Source organism: Onychostruthus taczanowskii, unplaced genomic scaffold (assembly GCF_017590055.1).
Source record: "Onychostruthus taczanowskii isolate IOZ18803 unplaced genomic scaffold, ASM1759005v1 scaffold6, whole genome shotgun sequence".
Classification (NCBI taxonomy): domain Eukaryota; kingdom Metazoa; phylum Chordata; class Aves; order Passeriformes; family Passeridae; genus Onychostruthus; species Onychostruthus taczanowskii.
The window spans coordinates 17,375,837-17,388,717 of record NW_024503679.1 but is presented as its reverse complement, the minus strand read 5'-3'; the positions used below and the strand labels follow the sequence as shown (position 1 = coordinate 17,388,717).

The following is a 12,881-nucleotide window of genomic DNA, read 5'->3' as shown; positions in this document are numbered from 1 at the left end:
CAATGGAAAAAACAACACTAAAATGGTTATTTCGCATCCCAACTTTAACTAAATATTTTTTCCCTTGACAAGCTGCTTCCATTTAAATGAAGCCAGGCCGAATTTGGTCAATAGTATGGATTGCAGAGAACAAAAAGAACCTTAGACCGTGCTAATGCAGGGATCAGAAAGCAGCAACTTCATTTCAAGCCAGGCAATTATTTAGCAGACTAAGATACAGCAAATAAATCCACGTTTTCCACGGAAAAGCTGCACGGGAGCTTTCGGACCTGGAATTAAATCTCACTCGCAGAGATCGCGGCGCTGGCTGAGGAGAGGAGAGAAATGAAATCTTGTGAAACCCCTCAGCTTTGGGACCAGAAATAAAAGAATAACAGTGATCATGATGATGCTAATAATTTTAAAAAGGGCAAGGTGTCCTGTCCCAAGGCCGGGGGAGGCTCATTGTCCCCAGCCCCCGGAGCAGCAGGACCCAGCTGAGCATCCGGCCCACATCGTTCTGCATTGTCCCTCCCAGGCTTTTCAAACTCCGGGATCTGGGAAAAGCACAAACCTTTCCCTAGCAGGAGGAGCAAAAAGCTGTTTGTTTCCACTGGTTTATTTTTTTTTTTTCCTCCCTGTTATGTTTTCTCAGGAAGCAAAGCCACGGCAGGTCCACAGCGAGCGCTTTCCTGGGCTGTAAAATTCCCTGTTATCCACTTCTGCGTCCTTTGCTGTGGGATTTAAGGATGCCTCCTCCTTGAGACCAGGGATATGTCATCATTTTGTTGGACTACCAGCTCTGACAGCCTTGTCTCTCCCAGTTTGTGCTCACAGTGCTAGGAAAAGGAAGGGGAAAAAGCTGAGAGGGAGAAAAAAAAAAATCAAGGGGAAAAATCCAACTATAACATTAAATTCTTCCCTAATCTATTCCTGTTATTTCTCCTGCTGCAAAAATAAACTCTGTATATAAAAAAGAGCCTTAAATTAAGCTCTCTTGCTCCCAGTGCATTTTGAAATAAGTTATTTGAATCCCTGGCTGATCTATTTTAACAAATATCATCTCCCGCGCCCATCACTCCTCCTGTCTTTTTGATCTCTTTTTCCCTACTTATCATGTTCTTTATTTGAAACAGATTTTTAACAGATAATCTCCGCCGTTATAACAATATCTTGCTCGCATTTTATTCAAATAATTCTTAAAAACAGCTTAAAAAGCCGTTTGGAATAACATCAAGCTCTCCATCAATCAAACAGCAAAAATTCCGCTGGCGGTTGTATAAACATCAGATCAACTCCGACGTCTTCAAGGATTTCAGAGCAAACCATAAAAAACTCCATTAACTTCTGACAAAGAATGCAAATTAATCACAACATGGGGTGAAATGAAATTAAAGGCTCTTTTCTAATCAATGACAAGGCAGGATGAAATATTTGGTGCCGGGATGCTCCCGATTTTTTTTTTATTTTTTAATTTTATTTTATTTTTTCCCCCCGCGTGGAAAAGGGGGATTCACCCGGGGTGGCTCTTTAGCCCTCCCCATCCCTACAGCGATCTGCTTACAAGTCGCCCCAGCTCCACAAAACACACTAATCATCCGAATCTCAGGTGCATCCAATTTGTTATTCACACTCTCCCGGTGCCAAGGAAAAAAAAAAAAAAAAAAAAAAAAAAAAAAAGGAAAGGAAAAAAAAAAAAAAAAAAAAAAGCCTGGCGTAGACAGATGCACCGGGAACCTTAAATGACAGTTTTGGCCTCCGGAAGTGCGATCGCTACAGCAAAATCTAGTACAGCCTCCAGGTGAAATGTCTGGAGCTCCATATGGAGCAGGGAAAATTAACAACAAGATGAAAATCGCTGTAGCAGCGGGGAGTCGGAATTTAACAAAAAAAAAAAAAAAAAAAAAAAAAAAAAGAGGGGAAAAAAAAGGAAAGGAGGAAAAAAATACAAAAAAAAAAAAGAGGGGAAAAAATTTTAAAGATGAGACAAGAGAAGTAATAAATTAATGGGGTGTGAAAACATTCAAAGCTTTACAATACCAGGGGCAGTATTTGCTCAGATTTGGGGGGGAGCAGTGGGAGCAGCAGGGTGGGAAGGGGGAGCACGGGATGGGAGGCGGGGGGAAATGAGGGATGGGAATATTTTTGGTGCTTTTTCCTTTAAAAATAATAAAAAAAAAAAAATCAGGTCGTTTTCATTGAAATTATTAAGAGAAGGCTGGGACTGTATTTTTCTAAATGTAAAAGTCTGGTAAATGCAGTGGTGGTGGTCCTGCAGCTGCTGAGTGCTGCCTGCTCCTTTGGAATATTTCCCTGATGGATGCACCATCCTTTTCACACCCTGCTTTGTATAAAGTTTGACTACAAGCCGAGAATATTTAGTGGGCAATTCTTTTCATTTCTCCTAAATTGCATTATCATTAAACAAGGCTTTGCCCCCACCGTGGTTTTGTTGGTGGGATTTCAATCTCTGGGATTCTCTGTGAGGTTTGTTCGGATCTTTGGGGTTCAAACCTCAAATTTAATTAAATATTCTAGGTGCCGTGGCCTTTTGGGGTATCTCTTTTTCTTTTCAGTTGTTTGTGTAAAATCAAAATAATGTAAATTAAGGAGAAACTTTTAAAGGAAAATTTAAAACTCATTTTCCTTGTGTGCCATCCCTAAAAAGCTGGATGGGTAATGGACCAGCACCCTTGGAAAAGGGGTTTCCTTTCTTTTTTAAATGTTTATGTAGAAAATAACTTGATTCAAGGGTATTTGTGAGCACATGCACCATTCTTATTAATCAGTAGCGTGATGCAAATAAATCCAGGGTGAATTTGCCCTTAAAAACTTCATTTTGTACCCAAGGAAAATCCTACAAGCATCGTTCCCTCCCGCTTCCAAAGGGGCTTTTTACATTTTACAAAAGCACATTCCATGACCATGACAGGAAAACCAACAACAAAACAATGAAACACACCAAAAATTCAGATATTTACTCCATTTTAAGTCTTAAGAGTTCCCTGTGCAAAGTTTTTAGAGCAGAAAAGTCAGTTGTGAGCATCCCTATTTGCTATTTCCCTGCTCAGATCGTTCCCTTTTGCTGTTAGATGCTGGTTATGAAGATTATATTCTGTATATTGAGACAATATTGAGATTATGAAGATTTTATTCTGTATACAGAGACAGAAAAATATAATTAGAGTTAATAATTATATATTAACTCTAAACACACCTGTAAGGAACTTTACTAAGACAGCAGTTGCTCAAAATGCTTTCAAGATAAATTGTAAAGATAATTGTAAAGATCAAATAATGATTAATAAATCAGCAAAATAAACACTTATAAAATAAATACTTATCAAAGATGTGGGAAATGAGAAGTGGGAAGTCCTGCCACGAAAATATTCTACTGAAGGCCAGAAAATGAAATAATCATCCTTTAGTTTTACTGGCAGATTGCAGGATGTCCTGAATTTCCACACTGCAGTGATTTCCCCCTATAAATCTTCTTCATTTAAACTGAATTTACACACACCATTTGTCTGTGTCTTAAAAATAAAGGAAAAAAAAAATACATTTTTTGCAGCTGCAGCTGGAGACAAACATCCATTTGTAGGAAATTTCAGGTGTTCTCACCCACGTGGCCACACTCTCCATTTTCACAGGGAAGCAACTTGGAGGTTTTTAGGGACAAATTTGGAACCACACATGTGATTAACTTCATTCCCTGAATAACCCCACTGAAGTGAGGAGGAATTACTCAAGGAATGAGCAGAATCAGGCCCTTACTAGGAAAACAGAGATTAAAAACCCCCTATTAATTATCCCCCTAACCAAAGAAGGTTTCTAAGGGCTCTCCCGCCCAGCACATGCCTAAAATACCCAAATTCCCATAAAATCCCTTCTGAAAAGCAGTTGCTTGAAAAGCTTAATAGCCACATTTTAAAAGTTTCACCTCCTCGACTGTTTTGCATTAAAAAATATATACAATTTCATGGACTACTGCCTTGCCAAATATTCTTTCACAAACCCGATCTGCTTTTTAATTAGAACAGCAAAAAGCATCTTTAAACTTGGCAATCATGGTTTGCTCCCAGTTCAGGGAGACATTTTTGCCTGGAACCACAGGGAATGTCCATGTTCCAGCCTCCTTCTCCCTGCTCTGACCTGTCCATCAGGTTTATTTTGAATTGTCCCCTCACCACTTTGGATTTTAGGTTAAAAAACACCAAAACACGACCATCGAGACCCTCAGAGCTCTCCAAGCATGGAGGGCTCTTCAACACAAGAGTTTCTTTTCCAATCCTCTCCTCCAAAACCACATTTAAAATCCAGATAAAATATTCCAAGTCTATTCTCTTAATAGTGTCAGTAAACATTTTGCAGAGGAAACAAAAAAATAAAGTGAAAAATCAGAATATTTCCACCCAGGCAAAACCTTCCCAAGTCTGTAAAAGTGTCAGGAGAATTTGCTTAAAACAGCTTCTAAAAATGGGAGAGGGAATGAGTCCCAGCCTATTATTCAATAACCATGTTTGTGAGGCATCTGCATAATCTAACCATGCATAAATTAGTATGTGTATTACAACAGTTATTTGCATAATAATAGCAAGTTAATAGATGCTTAAAGAGCACAGACCAACACCACCTTTAAATCAGACATGCCTCCAGGCACTGCGAGCTGTAGAGACCAAGATGCAGAGAACAGTCTTCGTAAAACATATGAAAACATAAAAAACCACATTCAAATAATTCATTTTTGTCCCTGGACACTTCACTTCTTTCCCCCCTCTCTCCGGAAAGAATAATTGGAGGAAGTGCTGAACAGTTTGTTCCTGTGAATTCTAACATCCATCTCGAGATGAGAATTTCAAGTAATCGCCAAAGCCAGTTCTGGATTTGTTTTGTTCAGAGCTTCATGGGGTTTTTAAGTGTAAAAAGTAAAATATTGGTGGTGATGCAGAGCTCAGCATCCACCCAACCACTGCCACCAGAGATGGAAAGAGTTGTACCAGCAGCTTCAGGTGGAAACTTAGAAAATACCAGTATTTACATCAAATATTAACATTAGGTCCTCTTCAAAGGAAGAATCTGAAGCTCCCTTAAGTATTCCATTCACATTCTGTTTTTGAGGAGATTTTAGACCATCGCACCATCATTCAAAATCAGAATTAAAAATTAAAATTATAAGGAAAGGAGCAGATACACCTTTCTGCTTTAAAAAAAGATGTTGTACAGACTGGATTATTTTTTAATCTCCCAATAAAATTAACAAGACTAACATCATCATAATTTTCATTGTCTCCAGGGAAAGAAAACAGAATTTGGAGAAGAGAAAAAGAGGGGGGCAAGGAAAAAAAAAATCAATAGAGACTTCTAAATGACTCCTTCCAGCTCCCACTTTTCAATTTAACAGGACAGATTTATTTGTATGTGGCTCAAATGTTCACAATTGCTCTCTGCACCTTCATACATAGGAATGAATGTCACAGTGGCAAACAGCAGTAATGAACAATCTTACCTGAGGATATGGAAACCTCCCAAGAGCAAGCTGGGAAAGGAAATAATATTTGTCTAGTTATAGAGATTTGCATGGAGGGCACATTTCCTTCAAGTGAGAGAAGTACTCAACTCTCACGATGGTAGGAATTGGGGAAATGGCAAAAAAGGGATTCTGCAGACACAAAGAGCTGTATTTAGAATGGGCCCTTCACAACAATCACCCCTCGTTTTTCTGGGGATTTCCCTCAGTGCCACCCTTTGATGCTCAAATTCAGGCACATTTCCTTCAAGAGAGAAATATTCCCAACTCTCAGGAGAAAATGGCAAAAAAGGGACTCTGCAGACAAAAGGAGCTGTATTTAGAATGGGCCCCTTACAACCAGCACCCCTCAGGATTTCTGGGTTTCTCCAGCCCTTTTATTTTCCTCAGTGCCACCCTTTGATGCCCCAATTTGGGCACATTTCCTTCAGGAGAGAAAAGTTCTCCACTCTCAGAACGGCAGAAATTGAAATGGCAAAAAAGGGATTCCACAGACACAAAGAGCTGTATTCAGAATGGGCCCCTCACAACCATCACCCCTCATTTTTCCCAGGATTTCTGGGTTTCTCCAGCCCTTGTGTCTCCCTCAGTGCCACCGTTGGATGCCCAAGTTCCCCAGGAGTGGAAATGAAACCAGTTCAGCCTCAGCAGGGAGGCCAAGGCACTGCCCTTTGCTGATAATTATCTGTGATGAGCAGGCAGCTCTCAACTCCCAAAGTCCTCCCTTAACTGGCTCAGGGTAAAATCTGGGTTACTGAGCTGAGCTTGGTGTCCCTGTTGGTGACAAACCCGAGTGGGATGTGGGGAGAGCCCACAGCACCCACAGAGAAACCTCATCCTTCCTCCAGATCCACTTTTCCAGGATATTGACTGCATTTGCTGCCCCTGCTGCTTTTTAAGTTAATCCAGGCGTTACAGAGTAGTCTCAAAATCAGTATTTTTATGGATGTTGTCTAAAAATATTCTACTGGCCATAACTAATGAACATTCCAAGAGAAATTCTTTGTACTAGGCAGGTTCTCCCACTCAGTGGGAAACCCTGGAAATAACTCCAGCAAAGTGCAGCTGCTTGGAGTTATTTTGTCTGCTATTGAGTGAAGGATCAAGGTTTTCAGGGTCAGAATCACAGAATCTTTTGGAAAAGCCCTCTCAGATCGAATCCAACCATCCCCAGCACTTGCAAGGCCACCACTGCCCACGTCCCCAAGTGCCTCATGCACAAAGCTGTTAAATGGGATGTGACTCCAGCAGCTGTGCCAGTGCTTGAAAACCCTTCCCATGAAGGGATTTTCCCTGATATCCACAATTAACTTCTTCTGGCACATCCTGAGCTGACCGAGGGCATCGAGAGCAGCTCTATTCTGTCTTTCCACGTGTGCCACAGAGGAGCCAAGAGCTTCTCTACAGCCCACATAACCTTTGAGAATGCTCCTGCCACCAAGTGCAGAGGAAGGCCTGGCCCTGAGGTTATGAATGCAGAGAAACCATGGATTTCCCAGGTGGATAAACTCATTCCACTCCCACCATCCTGAGCAAGAGCAGCAGTGCTGAAGGTCTGAGCCACCGTGTCACCCACACCAAGGGACAAACCCACAGCAGGGCTGGGCAAAGGCACTCACAGCCTTGCCCTGGCACTGCCCCCTGGGCTGGGGATACCTGAGCTGGCCAGATTTATGCCTCAGGTTTAGATTTTGTATTTTTCAGCTTCTGTGCTGCTTTAGTGGGTGGGTCTGGGCTTCACATTGGGGATGGTGAGCTCTGTGCACAGAGCAGGGAGACAAAACAATTCCTGCTCCAGCTGGGCACCAAGGACAAATGATCCAAATCTCAGCCCAGGAGCACAAACCCCGTGGAAGGAAGAGAGGAAAACAAGGATGGGACTGCAGGGGCTGCAGCTGGAACTGGACACTGAACTGCAATGTGCACATGGAGCAGAGCTGATCCCAGGGACAGACCCCGTGACCATCGTGCATTTTGGGACCATTTGGGTTCATCCTGCGTGCAGCCCTGGCTGGGCTCTTGGGCTGCCCAAGGTGGATCCATGGAGGAGATCCTTTTAATAAATCCCTACTTTATTCTTTACCTTTGTCCAGTCTCTGTTCTAGGTCAGGCTTCATAAGGCATCACTTGCAGCTCCCCAGAGGTGAAATTTCAGCCTTTTGGCAGCACAGAACTCTGCTGAGGACAAGGCCAAGGCACAGACAGAGCTGCAGTGAGGTACTGCACATCCCTGGGTGGGCAGGCCCTGGCACAGGTGCCCAGAGCAGCTGTGGCTGCCCCTGGATCCCTGGCAGTGCCCAAGGCCGGGTTGGACACTGGGGCTGGGAGCAGCCTGGGACAGTGGAAGGTGCTCCTGCCCAGATGATCTTGAAGGTCCCTTTCACCCCAAACCATTTTGGAATTCTCTGATCATTCCCATCTCAGCAAAGTCGCCTGGGTCACTCTCAAGGCAGGCTCTGCTACAGAGTCCAACAAAGACCCTTCATTTTCTGTTGTGGGGTTATAAACCCCATCCTTTACCACCTTCCCCTCTTTTGGGAGCTCCACACTCCTGTCCAAGCAGAAATCTGAGATCCTGAGGAGCTGTGCTGTTGTGACGACCTAGAAATAAACCCATCAAAGCCTGACAGTTTTCCATGACCAGAAACAGATTAAGTTCTGATTTTTCACTGAAGAACAGTGAGAAACTCCAGACAGAACAAGCAGATAATGATGGTTCTGTGCACAGAGCATTTTTCTGCAATGTTATTTAAGGAAAACAATCCCTGCCTTGAAGATGACTCCAAACAAAGCATTTCCATTCCCACTGACCATTCCAGGCTCAGCAGGGGGCTCCAAGGCTGCAGAAAAACTGGGGGAAAGAGCCAGACACAAATAAAGGGTGAATAAATGAGCACTGAAGGACCCCAAAATGCATCAGCAACAAGTTCTTTGGGGGTTGTTAAAAAGAAACATTTCTCAGTGAAGCTGAGGGCTGAAACACAGAGGACCAGCTCCTGTGCCACTTCTGCATCCCCTGCACCACCACTGCATCCATCTGCTCAGATTTCCTGCCTGCAACATTGTCAAGGTATTATAAATTAAGAAACTTAGCAAAGAGTCTGTAATCTTCCCCAAAATAGCCTGCAGATATGTCACTGTACTAAATGTGTTTCAGATTTAATGAAGCTTTAATGTCCTTTTTAATTTTGCCTGTTTCTGTATCACCAGGGGTCGAGCGAGGCAATCAGCACTCGAGAGGGTGGTTTGGTTTAAAACTAGGAAAAACTCATTTGCTTATGAGTTGCACTGTATTTTCTTAATTAAATTTACTAAGTAAAACGGTTTAAGTTCAGCCAACCAGTGACCTCTGGGTGTAGATTTAGATTTATACAAAGTGTCACCGTTAAAGTAAGACTAAAAAAAAAAAACCAAAAAAGCCAAACAACAAACAGATGAGAGATTCACTAAAGGGATTTTCAAATTATCATTTGCCTCAAGGAAGTCACAGGAACATGAGGAACAAGCCCAGTGAAGGAGGGATAAACCAAAACCTACCAAATGAAGAGACTGTCCAAAACTTCTCTGCATGTAAAGGAGGAAACTCTGGAACTTGCAACTCTTGTGAGGCATTCTAACAAAAATACAATATTCCAATTTAAATTAGTTGGGTTTGGGAACTGATCAGTGTTTTATGTCTGGATATTGAGGAGGGAATGCCTGAAATTCAGGGAGCTGCTTCCCATTTCCCCATGGATCCCTTCCCAATGGCTGGATTTGATGATCTTGAGCTCTTTTCCAACACAAGAACTGTAAAAACCTTCACTTTCAAAAGCCCAGCGACCTGCAGTGGCAGAATGGTGCGGAAACAGAAACAAGAAGGGGATCAATCACCAAGAATTATGCTAGGAAAACACTTTTTCATCCTGTTTCACCCCAGAGCAGCTCCACGGAGGAGCTTTTTGGGGTGTGGGTGTGTGCCTTCTAAAACAGTGACTTTTTCAAACACAGAGGTGGCTCAGGAGAGCAATAAAAGCAGCTCAGGGAGGTTGTGTCCTGAGAAAGAGCCTCCCCAAGGCTTGGCCTGGGGACGGATGGGTGAGCTGCACCAGCAGATTTCAGACTTGACAAACTGAGAAATAATCCCAGGTTATGAAATAACAGAGGTGCAGTGGGCGTGTGTATACTGACTTTTACCAAACTATCAAAAATTTCTGATTAAAAAAAAAATCAAAATTTCAAATGATTAAGTGTTTATTCAGGAAGAACCTCTGGACTGAGACCAGAAGTAGGAGTGGAAAGCAACTAAAATCTGCTCTCAAACACTCTTAAGGTGCAGATAAATGAACCCAAAATTCAAATCACTCGTTGAAATAATGTAATTTGCCATTTTAGAACTGAAAAGGGAAATCCAGAAAGCCCCCCCCCTTACACATCACTTCCTCTAGCTCACTTCTTCTTGCCTGCTGCACATTGTGAATAAAATTACAGCAGCAGCTCTGTCTGGATCCTGTTTGGAAAGTGGCTGAGGGAAGGAAGTTCAAAACATATTTTTAGGACACTCAGGCAATAAAGTTTCCCACTTAGATTATTGTCGATGTTGTGCAAGTTGTTTTTTAATTTACAGTTACACTGGAGAGCATGGGATGCTTTTATTCTTAATTTAGGCACATTCCATGTTTCTCAGCATAACTGCAAATTGAAAATAAGCGCTGGCAATATCGCCAGTGATGGAGCTGAAGGAGGACTTTATAGTCTGAAATGTTCTAAAATTTGTTCTTAATTACCTCGTGCACATTTTACACAATTAAATTTCCATCCCAGGATTTTGCATTTAGATTGTGCACTGCAGTTAAACCCTCATTTTCTGGAAAAGCAGCCGCCACTCTGCCACGCTCAAACTTTCAAAAGCAGACTTAACTACTGGATAACACAAAATTCCCCAGGTGGAATTCCATTCCAAGACCAATTTATACATTCCTAGATAGATGGCTTCAAATCACCTGAAACTCTGCAGGGTATGGACCCTAATAAATATTAAATACCTCAAAAACTACTCCAAGATTTTTCTTCTCCTCCTAATATCAATTTTGCTGTCCTCTTATTGCAGAGGCTTTTTAAAAAAAAATCCAAAAGGATATAACAGCAATTTAGCAGAGTTAAAGTGCTTCTGAGGTTAAACTGACAACAAAGAGGAACAGAAACACAAAGCATCTTGAAGTAGGGTTTCAATTAAATGTGCAGGATTTAGTAATGCAGGGCCCCGACAAAAAAAAAAAAAAGAAAAAAAAAAAGAGTTACAAATTAATTTAATCTTCTGCCTATAGTTTGCAGCTGCACTCCAAAGTGTCTGGGGCTTAAGAACAAAGCCTTGCAAGGCCTGGGAGTGAGGAAAGCTTCAATTTTTAATGTATAAGGCCATTAGCTGATAACTTGTGGAATCTGCGACCCCTGCGGAGGGGCAGGAGCGGCAGCGGAGACGGATGAAGTGACAGATTTGTTGTTGGTGGCCAGGGCTGGGAGGGGGGAAGGTTATTACCACCACCAGAAAAATGCCCTAATAACCTTTGGGACATTCCTTGGCTTGAGCAGATGAGTTCCAGCTCCGTCTCGGCATAAAAAAGAAATATATTAAAAATCAAAGCTTAATTCGCCTTAATTAAAGATAATTAGTTTCACTTTGATTTCTTTTAAATATGAACTACAGCAAATGCACTGCCAGCTCAAGGCTGCAGACAATCAGGGTTAAATTGCACATTTCTGCCTGGCCACAAATCCTGGATATTAGCAGGCTTTTACTGCTGCATCTTCAAAGGTGACACCGGGAACGGCAGCGCCTTTTCCGAAGGGACAAAGGTGGGCCAGGGCTTTCCAGGGAAATTGTCTGGAGCAAAACCTCCACAAGTGCTCCAGGAGGGTTAATTTGATTCCTTGCTCGAGCAGAGAGGCTTCCTGCTTGGCTGTTTGCTGGGTTTAAATTGGGTACAAAAAGGGAGAAACGGGTTAAACGTGGCTGTGCTGGTGGAAATGCAGCTCAGCTTCTGCTCTCCTCCAGCTCTGCTGGAGCGAGGGCTCATCTGCCAGGACAGGCCACTAAATCATGGCAAAAGGCCTGATTTTTTGACTCTTTAAAAGTACAAACAACCACGGAGTAAGAATAGGAAACAATACAAAGAGTGATAGAATCCTGGAATGGTTTGGTGGGAAGGGACCTTCTGAAGATCCTCTAATCCACCCTACCATGGGCAGGGACACCTTCCACCATCCCAGGCTGCTCCAAGCCCTGTCCAGCCTGGCCTGGGACATTCCAAGGATCCAGGGGCAGCCGCAGCTTCTGTGCCAGGGCCTCACTTACACGTAAAAATATATATATAATGTATTCTGTTCTATACATTAAATAACCTTACATATAAAACACACATTCCAAACACCCAGAGCTGATGTCATCCCTTAATTGCCCCCTCACCCCTCAGCCTGGGTGGAGAACTGGATTATTTATTTCCCTGCCCACAGCGGCCTAGGAGCAATTGCTGAGCAACAATGATCCATCGAGGTCTCAACCCGTGCAAACTGTACCTAAACTTCCACTTTATTGCAGCTTAGTTCACAATCTTCACCTAATATAGGGTTACATCCCAGTGCAGCAGGCGGATAAATCATCCTGGAATATTACTCTGGCTAAGTTTAGCTGGGAGTGGAGCATATGTGCTTCCGAGTCACTGAAGCACAGGCCCATAAAATACACTAATTACTGGAAGTTCTGGTCACTGAGTGATTGATAGCGCTCTGCGAGGCAACTTCCCCGGCTGCAGCTCGTGTGAGGGCCTCCCCCAGCACACAGCAATTATTAATTCATGACCCAACCCTCAGGCACTGCTCCCTCCACTCCCAGTCCCACCAGCAGCAGGCTGGACATGGCCTGTCCCCACCCTGGTGGGTGATGGAGGTGGGAGAGGAATCGGAGGGAACGCGCTCTGCTGGGAGAAATCACCCCAAACAGCTCCAGGGAATGAAATAATCAAAATATAGGCCAGCTTTTTTTGCCCAAGAAGGAGTTTGTGAAGTGCATCATTCCACATGGAATGGCTGAGACTCCATAAATATTCCTCAATAAGGAGGATTCGGGCTGCTGAGCGGGTTGGGCACGTGACAGATCCTTGTGCCTGGCTGGGCACAAGGAGTTGCCACCAAGTCACCAAAATCACAGCACTAGGGTCCCTAAAACCTGACAGCAACCAGGTGAGGTTCCTTGCAATAACATCAACAACAAAAAGCATTTTTTACATCCTTGTTTTCCTTAATCCTGAAGGGAAGGTGTTACCTTTCCCCCACTGGTACACCTTGAGGCTGTTTCTTCCAGACCACTACAAAAATTAGGCTGTACCACCAAGATTTG

The 12,881-nt window shown here is 43.0% G+C and overlaps 1 protein-coding gene across 2 annotated transcripts in view; it reads right to left on the bottom strand.

Annotated features, from left to right (window-relative positions):
- MAP2K5 (mitogen-activated protein kinase kinase 5) overlaps positions 1-12,881 on the bottom strand; it is a 124,015-nt gene that overhangs the window by 41,893 nt on the left and 69,241 nt on the right. For both annotated transcript variants that reach the window (XM_041418675.1, XM_041418674.1), the window contains exon 17: positions 5,486-5,515. In XM_041418675.1, the coding sequence (XP_041274609.1) occupies positions 5,486-5,515 (30 nt within the window). The remainder of the gene's footprint in view (positions 1-5,485; positions 5,516-12,881) is intronic.